Consider the following 12,121-nt stretch of genomic DNA (forward strand, 5'->3'; position numbering starts at 1 on the left):
GCGTCTAAATAAGATGTGTGGATGTGTCCATATTTTTGACGTGTGTTAGTCTATCTGTTCTTACATAAAGAAGGAAAGCTACTGTAACGATTTAGCTATCAAAATTAGACCTATATTCAGAAGAGTGGCAGAAGTAAATTATAATTAATTTTAAAATCTTAACTTGTGAAGTAAATATTGATAGATTTTTACGGCAGCGGTAAAACACCACAAGTTTATAACGATTATTTATTTAAAAATAAATATATTTATTTTTCGTTACGTAGCCGATATATTTTATTCAACGTAATAAATATATGTAATAATCTAAACATCATTAATAATATTATCAGTTACAGTTCCATTTCTTTTTCCCTGTACGTAAAGCTTGCTATTGAACTTTACGAAAAATGTAAACAATCTTTAACAATTGAATCAATTCTAAATGACATGTGTTTGAAATAAACAATTCTTCACTTTTGTAAAGAACGCTACATCAATCGGTCACGAAACTAATTTTGTGCAGTCAATTAAACCAGTTGGAGATTCAGTTGAAGATTGGTAGGTCGGGGATATTTAGCATCGGGAGATTGTCCAGCCTAGCAGGTCAAGAAGGGGGATCAAGATATATACTGGAGGGGGGCATCGTCTGATCACAGTCACAGTACAGTCGTCAGTGGAGTATCACAATCATGGTCAAGTTAGCGTTGGTTTGTCTAGCGGCGGTCGTCGTCCAGTTGTGCGCTGCGGCTGAAGATAAGGCAGCTCTGGCTCCCGTGTTGGGGAAGAAGTACAAACTCGCCTCCTCCGAGAACTTCGAGGAGGTCATGAAGGAGTTGGGAGTCGGTTGGATCACCAGGAAACTAGGGAACGCTGCTTCTCCAGTGATCGAGCTGACCGAGAGCAACGGAGAGTACTCTCTGACTTCCAAGAGCACCTTCAAGAACACCGACCTCAGGTTCCGCGTTGGCCAAGAGTTCCAGGAGGAAACTCCAGACGGCAGGACTGTCAAGTCCATGATCACCCAGGAGGGCAACAAGCTGACCCATGTCCAACAGGGAGAGAAGACCACGACAATCATCAGGACGTTCACACCCGAAGAGGTGAAGATGGTCATCAAAGTCGGCGACATCACTGCCACCCGTATCTACAAACCTGAGTAAGGTTATTTGTTAACTGCTTTCATTTTGAGATATACGATTTTCCACCAAAGGGACTAACCCGGTTTAAGTTTAGATCAAAATTCAAATTCAGTAGTACTTAATAGATACCAATTGTTCAAAAAACGAAAATAGTTTACCAATACGAGGCAACGGTGCTTATTATTGTTCCTGTTTTTATCGTGGTTCTCAAACATTACATCACGAAATAGATCGAATTTGTAGGTCTCAAAATCGAGCAAACCAAAGTATTAAGTGTATTAATTTCTTTTCCGATAGGAACTTGTGATTGTAGTTAGTTTGAACCCGACTTTAGCTGATGGTTGAATTCTAGTTTTTAAACATTGACTAGTAATAGTTTGTACTGATTTTTTTAAGGTTATTAAATTATGTTAATTGTATTTTCTGTCTTGTTATTAACCTTTTTATCACAGTGGTTGAAGATTTAAGGCATTGAATCGATTAAGCTCGAGCCTATTTGAACGATTTGAATAGATAACTTGGTGAACAGCACACATAACCTAACTAGGCATAGTTCTTGGAATTCTGAAAACAGTTTTGTTTTATGACATGAATATAAAAATTTTGCAGTAGACATGAAGTTTAATACTAGGCCTACAGTAACTTAATATGGCAAAGTTTTTATAATGTAGGTATCCGCTCTCTTTACAATCTTTTTATAACAGTGTTTTTATTTTGTAAAAAATGGTACTGTAGGCTAGATTATTTTATATGTTTAACTTTAACAATAGAAGACAAATAAGAACTGAAAACCAAGAAATTTTAGAGTGAACCAATTCCAACCTGACGTTTTACTTTCCATAGAGAAATATTCTATATACTGAGTGGTTGAAACTAAGATTGTAAACGTACCTCGCCTACTGCAAGGGTGACTTGATTGAATTGATTCAACAACTTAAGTGTTTCTTAACAAATCACTTCCTTCTCAACATGTGTCCAAGGAAAAGTTCATGCGTCAAAGGTAAGTAGTGTGTGGTTTAAAATATTCTTTGATATGAAACTAGAACTTCCATAGCTGACTTAAATTGGTTTAACTTGTTTTGTAAATATTTAGCCAGGCTCATTACATTTCTCCACGATATATAAAAGGTAGAAACGTTCTTGGTATTGCTTGTCCCTACTTACTAAAATACATTTTTTTCTGGATGTACACACAGTTCACAAGCTCTACATAACATGATAACATTTTTAGCCATTAAAAAGATACTTTTTATGACCACTTAAGTTCCAAAACATTTTTAAACTTGTGTAGGGCAATGGTCTATGTACATTCATGTCATGGACTAAGTTATTTCCTACTTAAAAAATTGTAAAATTCAAAAGACTAAAACGCTATTCAGATAATACCACAGAATATAGTGGAAGAATAAGAGTGTCTTATCCAACAAAATAAAGGTTTACACCTTTGTACTCACTTTTTTACAACTCTAAAACATGTAGTAAATTATTTTATCTAAGTAGGAATTTACTTAAATGTTTGTATACCTTGATTTGTGTACAGGGTGAATAATAAGTCAAGAGCCCCCTCATTCAATATTTTTCTAAATAAATATACAAAGATATCCTTTCGATGGTTGTGCAATCTTAGCAGAGGTTTCATTTATTTTTTGAAAATTTTGAGTGTGCTCCAAATATGGGGGATTTTGGGGCAACTGAAAACGTTCAAGATCATAAAAAGAAACTTCCTGCTAAGTTTGCACCGTTGCACGACAACCAAAAGGATATATCTGTTTATTTACTTAGAAAAATATTAGATGAAGGTTAGATGGGGATATTAGACTTGACTTTTTATTCACCCTGTTTATTGATTCAAAGTAGTTAAACCTAAACCTAATTTGTTACTAAGGAGTAATATTTCTTTCACTTAAAATAAACACTGACGTATCTAATATCTAAGGGAACACAAAGTTTTAGGCTATGTAACCGATTTAAAATCTGTTTCAATGGATATTAAACAATAATTATATAGTACATAATTAGAATGTTAACGCCATTGTAGCCTTCATAAATAGCTCACAATGTTGCTTAGACATCTAAAGTTTATTTTATCACGAATTTCGAAACTCAAATGTTGGTACACAAATGAGAAACGTAATCAATGTATTTTAAACGCATTTAAACCAATAATCAACTCTGGTGCAGACCAAGGTTCACTGAACCACAGATAAGAACATTGTGAAAATTGAAGATTGCTGAATCAACAATAATTGCTGAACTAGAATAATCAATGCATTTTACAATGTAGGTGTTGTTATTGACTTTGGAGACTGCAAGTATTGTTATCATTGTGCGAAGTCTGTGTTATCCGTGTGACAACTGACAAGTATGCTGACGTAGATTTGACGTTTTTCTCCCAGAAAGTTTACTGTGGCTGTTCTTTTACTACTAAACCATCAGAGGTCAAAGTAGTTCATAAATACACCGTTTTTCTTTTCAAGTCATTAAAAAGTATTAAGTAACTAACACCAAGCAGACTATTAGACTGACAAATGCCTTTAGATTACCCGTAACTGATCGTTAGCATGATAAACCCATAAGGAAGTATTTTACATCTATGGCATGGTATTAGCATAGATAAAACATACTCCCTTGTGTTGTTTAGTCTATGGCATTAGTATCCATTATAAGTGTTGGAAAAGAGGAAAGTCAGTTTTAAACTAAATATGAATGGAGTAAGCGTTTATAATGAAGTGTGAGCAAATCGTATGTCTTTGTTTCTGACTAAGATCAGCTGTTCCTTTAGGCATGGTCTTTTTTATTGAAAGCCCAAATTATCGAATACAGTTTGGTCTAATTTCTAATTTCGAACAACATCATAATGCTTCTGACCTACTGACTTCTCAGGATCGAACCGGGGTCAATCCATGTCAAGTGATCAAATACCAATTACCTCACCATTTTTTACAGGATTGATCTTTTTACATTAGATACATCTATGCAAAAGAAGCTTAAATATGAAAAAAAAAATTTTTACCTCATCTCGTTTTTTGTTATTTTATTTTAAAGTTCCAAAAAAAGCGCGGTTTTGCGCTTTAAGGGATCTACGTTTTATTTAATATCTCAAGAAAGAGTAAAGATAGAAAGGTAAAACAAAAACCATTCTTTTCAGGATTAAATAACCTTTAATTTGATATACAACATGACAGTATTTCAAGTAATTAAAATTTCAACCCCCCAAACTCAAAATTTCAAAAGCCAATCCCAAAAAACGCATATGATTAAACATTTTCAAAAAAATACCATTACTCCTTAATGTTATTAATAATTTATGTCCAAAAATTCAAATTGGGATCTCAATGGGATCCATATTAAAATAATTTTTTTGTATAAGCCTGCAATGTAAATAGACAAGTCTTAGGCTACAGGGCTAATAGTTACATTCATTAGCTACAAAAAATGTCTTAAGTAATGTAATATACAATAAAAAGCTAATAGTCTATAGGCCTAACCAGTTGTACAATACAAGTACAGTAAGCCTAAAGTGTCTAAAATTTGGTACCGTAATAAAATTTACTTTTTAACACTTTTTAAATAAGATATCAATTGAAATAAATGGACTGCTACCGAGTCGTGAATCAAGCATTCTGATATTATTACAAAGCTTGTATACTTAATTTCTCCTTTCTCATTGTAATAAACAGCAAATGGATGCACAGTAGCTCAGAGGTTATTATTCCAGTGGAAAGACTGTGCCTCGTCTTGGACCACAAAAGAGTAGTTTTCTGAAAAGTCCAAACTTACAACTGCTTTAACCTCTTGGATGTTTTCTTTCAAATCTTTGTAGTACTTGGATTGCTGACGGGATATGAATGAATGATTCTTTAGTTCAACAAGCTGTTCACAAAAACTGTCCACAAATTCTTCTACAGTCTCGCAAAATGTCTCAAATGTACACCTATCCACAGAAACCCATTGTTTGTATGTGATGGTCTCTATCATCCCCTCTTCAAAGTGGTTCAGAAGTACTTCTTTTAGTTTTAGTTCTTTGGTTTTAATACTCCTGGACATTTTACACATTTGTTTAGGTAGCAGTCAGGGGTATTTTCTTGGCACATTATTTGTGACAAACATTGTTTGTAATCGCCAAGATCAGTAGCTTCATCAATCTTCACCTTTTTCAGCTTTCCTCCGACAATCATTCCTTTTACATTCTGGTGCGTTGTGCACACGCAAACAGAGTCAGTTCCATTTCCCCCAGCCAAGATACAGTTCTTCGGTCTTAAATCAGCGTACTTTGAGAAAAAAATTTTCACAGCTGATTCTGTTTTTTTGAACGGTTCAAAGTATTCTTTTAAATTTAATAAAACCAGTCTCTCTTGCACATTTTCTTTCTATCCATTTACTTTCATCACTACAAAATCTTTCTTGCCTGGCATAATTCGACTCACATCATCAGAGTTGTAAAAAGCTTTGACTTTATCTACAACATTCTGGTCCAAAGTGTTTCCTGGCTTTGGGTCTGGACATGACATTATTTCCCTTTTCTTTAACTAACGATTTAGCTCTTCTGGCCATCCTATTACTGACACCAAACTCGATTTCAATTTTTCACAGTCCAACTTTTAGGTAATGTTGTAAGTCTCAAGAACTTCTCACTTTTTTTGTAGTTTTCTGAAATTTTTCTTTGAATTCTGCAATTATTTCTGAATCTGGGTTAACTTGCTCTTCATCCTCAAAGAAGCTTGTATCAAAGGAAATTGATATCTTATTTAAAAAGTGAAGTTACCAAATTTTAGACACTTTAGGCTTACTGTACTTGTATTGTACAACTGAGCTTTTTATTGTATGTTACGTTACTTAGACATTTTTGTAGCTAATGAATGTAACGATTAGCCCTGTAGCCTACGACTTGTCTATTTACATTGCAGGCTTATACAAAAAAATTATTTTAATATGGATCCCATTGAGATCCCAACTTGAATTTTTGGACATAAATTATTAATAACATTAAGGATCCATGGTATTTTTTTGAAAATTTTTAATCATATGCGTTTTTTGGGATTGGCTTTTGAAATTTTGAGTTTGGGGGGTTGAAATTTTAATTACTTGAAATACTGTCATGTTGTATATCAAATTAAAGCTAATTTAATCCTGAAAAGAATGGTTTTTGTTTTACCTTTCTATCTTTATTCTTTCTTGAGATATTAAATAAAACGTAAATCCCTTTAAGCGCAAAACCACACTTTTTTTGGAACTTTAAAGTAAGATTACAAAAAAACCAAAGGAGATAAAAATATTTTTTTTCTAAATTTTAAATTGGTTTTATGTGTATATTAAATAAACCAAAAACTAACAAGAATGAAAAACATAAGGGAAAATTTTATTTTTTATTTTGATCACTTGATATGGAATGACCCACCGGCGACCTTCTGATAATAGAAGAACACTACAACCACCGAACTACGTAACGTCCTAATATTGAAAACTATACAATGAAATGTTGCTGTACTATCTAGGTCATTATTAGGTACTTTTTGGGGGTAAATTGTAACCAGAAATTCATCACCGTGTAGAAATAGTATATTTCATTACTAGGATCGAAAGTGGCATTTTCCGTCACGCGCTCAAGTTTTTGTGTGAGGCGAAGCCGAACACAGGGAACATCAATTTCACGTGCGAGGCGAAGCCGAGTATGTGAGAGCTATTTTCACGTACGAGGCGAAGCCGAGGACGGGAATAATGGAGCAAGTGCCGGATAATAACTTTCGGTACGAGTTACGAACAATACTTTTCATCACGACGCAAAAATACACAAACACAGAATAGCAGACCTCAGTAATATTACAACTATTTTATTTCTCAATTAATTTGATTGAACATCAAAATAAAATAAAATAAAATTTTCTAAAAGGAAATCTACGTATATTTTCCAATACATTTTGTTTAAATATCAAAATAAAGGAATAAAACAACTTTGAACAATACATACAGCTGATTCAAATCATTAAATTAAACCATAACAAAACACTAGCGCGCGTAGTGAATAAATCGAGAACTAATTGAGAGCGAGGGAAAGTAAATTTAGAGCGAGAGAAAATCAGCTGATCGATTTTCCCTCGCCCTAAATTATAGTTTGGGAAACAACTACTTTCATTGATGTCAGCTGTTATCGAAAGTAGTTACTTTCGTTACGGAGTGATGAAAATAGGCTACAATTTCGCTGGACTTAATTTTTTTTTTACAAAATGGTCCAACGCTCCTATTGGTTATAACCGTCGAATTTTTGTGAGATATCATAAAATTGACAGCCCAATTACAGTAAATTCTACAACCAGAACCGATACCACTTGGGGTAAAAAGTTTGTTCGTAAAAATAATTACTGCAAGAAGTAAAAGCAGATTAAATGATCTAACAATTGAAAGATTATAGTCTTACAATTTTACAACAAATCGAAATCCTTCATGGAGTTTATACAAATATGTTACCTGAAAGTTCAAAAATGCCTCAAATAACACTTGTAATAATATATTTACTCTTATAGGGCTACTGTTTACTCACAAGACGGAAATACATATAAAATATGGTAAGTGGTGATAGATTTCGATTGGACACGATTAATTTATAATAATTATAATTTAAGGCGAATTTCACCTATTGGGCTTGATTATTAGAGTGTCCAATCGAAATCGACCACCACTTACCATCTTTTATATGTATTTGCCGCCTTGTGAGTAAACAGTATAAGTGTAAAAATATTATTACAAGTGTCATTTGACGTATTTTTGTACATCAGATAATTTAACAACACGTACGATGCTGATCAAGAAGCTACAAATATGTTGGACAGAATCACGCACTCAAACCACTAGACTAGCAGCCGTGTCTGCATAACTGCCTAGTCATCATTTTGAACACGTACGTTGATAAGGAACATCATACTTTCTGAGAAAAGACCATACGTCATTATCATTGACCAAACATTCAGCACTGCTGTAGTGAATACTGTTAAACACTGTAACTTGAAATATATGATTGAAATATGTATTTCTTCTTGAAGGACATCAATAGCGTAGAGTTTGTAGCGTGTTAATTTATGACGACATAGAAAGGGTGTTTCAGAATCTCATGATATAAGTACCAACTATTGTTACTCTTTGGGTAAAATAAATTTAGGCCAACAGTTGTACACAAGTTTTAGTTTTTCAAAAAGTGTTTTTCTAGCTTCAAAATTAAAAGGAATCCCTTTTTAAAGAAATTAAATTAATTGAGAAAATGTAATCGAAATTGTTATGAAGATGTCGATTAAGAAACCGATTAAGATTTGATGGTTTCAGCAGTCACTGATCTCTGAGTTATTTGAGTATTTACTTTTATACTTACAGAAACTTTATCTAAACCACAAGATTTCAGCATGAAATCATTTGTTCAGTTTCTGAACAAGAGGATATTCTGGACTGAGTTCGGGTACTAGATCGTTTCGTCAATTAGCAAATTACCCAGGTCCAATTTAAATACTTGCTTTTATACGTGAAGTTTACTAGCACTATCTTAAATCAATGAATGGTCGTACAATGTTTTGGGTGATTATTTTCCAAAATGTCTCTGCTACATTCATGTTAAATTGGCATCAGACAAATCTCATACTGTAGTAAAATTTGAAGCTTCTTACTTAGGTTTTATGTCATATATTTGAACGCTATGTCTATAATCGTTACTTCTATGAAAAAAGGGGTTTAGTGTGATTTACTTTTTCGTTACAATATCCTTTAGATTGCTGTCATGCTGATATTATAAAGTTGAAAGTTTGTGTGTTTATTTGTTTGGGATAAATCACGCATTAACTACTGGTCGGATTGGGATGGAATTTGGGATATGATAGTTCATGTTCCTCATTAAAATACTATGAATTATAATTCTAAAAATGCGTTTGGGCCCCGCCTCACTGGCTCTGGAGTTTCCCAGTTTACCATAAGGGTATTCATATTTTTTATGTATCAAATAATCTTGACAGCTTTATCAACTGAACGAATGAGACAAAAGCAATAAAGGTTACAAGGCTTAACAACTGAGCTCAGCACGATACTTATTTTTCACCACACTATGATGTTTTTAGATGTTTTACATACGTTAATTGGTGGCTGAAAATTACGTTTTGCTGGCCATGCCAGCTCTCATCGTCATTTAGGGACCGAGCAGGTTTTTACATCCACAAAATCAGCTGTCCGCTTACTTTCTTAAAACATAAATGCATATAAATACACAATCAGTATCCATAGCATTGCAATCGAATTGTTTATTGTCACCGCTGCCTAGCAACTATTTATTATTATTTTTTCTCGACTTCGTCTCGAACTTAAAAACTATGTCGAGCCGGCGAAACCTCATTTTCGGCCCTAGGTACGAAATATAGTATTATAGACTTTTTGAAATATAAACAGCTGTAGATACTGACTACACAAAAGTAAGAAAGTAGTTTTAGGGGAACTTCTAGACTAGATTACGTGTTAGCAAAACTGTAACAGATCCAAAGGAACTAAACGCAATAACAAGTTAAAGTTAACCCATTTTCACCACACTATGGTGTTTTTGGCTGTTTTAAATACGTTAATTGGTGGCTGAAAGTTATGTTTTGCTGGATATGCCAACTGTCATCGTCATTTGGGGACGTCCCTAGGGCCGCAAAATCAGCTGCCCGCTTACTTTCGTGAATGCAAATTAAATACAAAATCAGTATCCATAGCATTGCATTATAATTGTTTTATTGTCACTCCTGCCTAGCAACTATTTATTATTATTTTTGCTGATTCATCAAATTACATCTTCACATATCCTTAAATTCGTAGTTGTGTTGACTATCAGTGTGCATTATTACTGTGGTGAATAGTGAATAGGGTATAGTGTGGTGAAAAGTAGCGTTCGTACCACGGACCGAAATGGTTTTGCAGCTCTCGATCGATTTAAGTTCTCGACTTCGTCTCGAACTTAAAAACTGCCTCAAGCCGGCAAAACCTCATTTTTGGCCCTAGGTACGAATATAAATACTATACTATTGTGTCATCTGTTTCTGTTTACATTGTAATACGCTGTTAATTTCTTACGTTGTAAGCTATTTATGACTCTATCCTCACGGGCGATGCCGCGGGTACAAGCTAGCAATAAAAATAGAAACTAGGTCACATAACAATAAACAAATGGTAAACAACACTCCTTCTACAATAGACAGAACTAAACTTAGAGCGTCGAGTGTATAATGGTAAAATAGAACAGAAACCAGCATGGATCATAAACACAAGACAAATGACGTCTGGCCCGAATCCTATAGTAGCATTAACATGGTTTAGGCAGTTTCATTTAAGCAATGTTAAATAATGTTTACTTTCGGGCCAGATAACATAATTTGTTTATGTTTATGATCCATGCCAGTTCTGTTAAAGTATTCGTTGGTAAATCTACCACAAACACCTCACATGTTGACACATTGATTAAAGGTAAAGCAATCTCTAGAATCAGCGTTGCAACGTAAAATGTTGAAAGTCTCGAATTGAGTTCACCAAGAGTCGTCTCTGGCTGAGAGTAATTTGTCTTGAATGAGGAAGTGTTCAAGAGCTGGAGTAATCATAATTTGTTAGGTTATTCCAAAAGTGCAAGTCATCAGGGCAACCTCAGCGTGTAGACGTTCGCATCATGACCTGCCTGAATGGCCAACTCATATTGAAGGTCAAACGAAAGGTCGCGCAGTTAGAGGGATGGACAAAATCCCTGTACAAACATTGCCTCATTAACACGTCCCTGTTAAAATTCAAAATCCGTGAGTTTCAAATTTAAAAGGGAATAATATTGGTCGTGGTATTTTGTATGTCAAATAAACTTACGACCAAATACGAGAAAAGATAAATAATTTTTTCAGTAGAAGAGTTACAATTAATTGTAGGCCTATACATGGAGTAGGCTAAGTAATTCATTCTGTAAAATACCATGAATTGTACTTTTTAGTTGGGAAATAAACATAATTTCATTTCATTTCATTTACATTACTCTAACAAGAATAATCAAAATTGGTTGCTAAGACATCAGCTGTCACTACATAATCTTTTGGAATTGAAAATTTGGGATGGATTTGAGATTGGGGAAGTTTAATCCATCGCGATTAGACATACATTTAGGCCTTCTAATTTATATACACTGTAAGTTTTGTATGAGGGTAAATAAAAATAAAAGTAATTTGAAATAATTAAAAATTGGACGCTTAAGTTTTTATTTATTAAATTTTTTATGGTTCTTAATACGTTTTGGTAATCGTGGATTAATTGTTCTAGTATTTATGGTTAAAAACATAATCGCCTCTAAATAGTGCAAATAGCTTATATTTTACTAAAATGTAAAACCTCTTTTAATATTTGTTTCATATAACGTTCTTATTATTGTAAGTTTTGAATTGTTTACAGTTTTTATCCAGGCTTCAATATAGAGCCTGGTTAAACACTAAATCAAACTTTAAAGATACTTTATAAATCTACTATTATAAAATTGAGGTTGTGTTTGTCTATCTGTCTCAGTCTTTCTGTCTGGGCAGCTGTCTTGACTACTAAACCAATACAGTCAAAATTAACCACAACTTTCGGGCTACGCCCCTTGGATGTCCAGAGTTTTGGAGTGAGGGTTTCAAAAGTAAATATTAATTAATTGGTCTCCATGAAAGCATGAGAAAGTTTACAATATTTGTTTACATTTCGTTGACATTTGAATGTAAACAATCAGAACTGACAAATGCTCATTTCACAATTTCAGACAGCAGATCCAAAGAAATAAATATATTTTACGCAACTATGTGGTAGGATTATTTAATGTAAAACTTAATAGATTTTTATTCTAAATCTATTTCAATGATTATAAAACTGATTTTTCTTCCCGTTGCGATGTACGGGTACAACAGCCACTACCATATATGATTCATATGGTAAAACAACTCAAAATTAGTAGTAAACGATGAAAAACCCTTAGATATAACCCTAATTAAAAT

The 12,121-nt window shown here is 33.5% G+C and overlaps 1 protein-coding gene across 1 annotated transcript; it reads left to right on the forward strand.

Moving 5' to 3' along the window:
• Positions 1-464: 464 nt before the first annotated feature.
• LOC128986859 (fatty acid-binding protein, muscle-like) lies at positions 465-1,540 on the forward strand. Its single transcript, XM_054407431.1, has one exon. The coding sequence runs from the start codon at positions 672-674 to the stop codon at positions 1,140-1,142; it is 471 nt and encodes a 156-aa protein (XP_054263406.1). The 5' UTR covers positions 465-671; the 3' UTR covers positions 1,143-1,540.
• Positions 1,541-12,121: the final 10,581 nt, after the last annotated feature.

Source organism: Macrosteles quadrilineatus, unplaced genomic scaffold (genome assembly GCF_028750875.1).
Source record: "Macrosteles quadrilineatus isolate MER2022 unplaced genomic scaffold, UCM_ALF_1.0 Scaffold_2__2_contigs__length_208266976, whole genome shotgun sequence".
NCBI classification, from domain to species: Eukaryota; Metazoa; Arthropoda; class Insecta; order Hemiptera; family Cicadellidae; genus Macrosteles; species Macrosteles quadrilineatus.

Bases quoted from the DNA above. Each gene is read 5' to 3' on its own strand.
- LOC128986859 (XM_054407431.1), top strand. From the start codon at position 672: ATGGTCAAGTTAGCGTTGGTTTGTCTAGCGGCGGTCGTCGTCCAGTTG.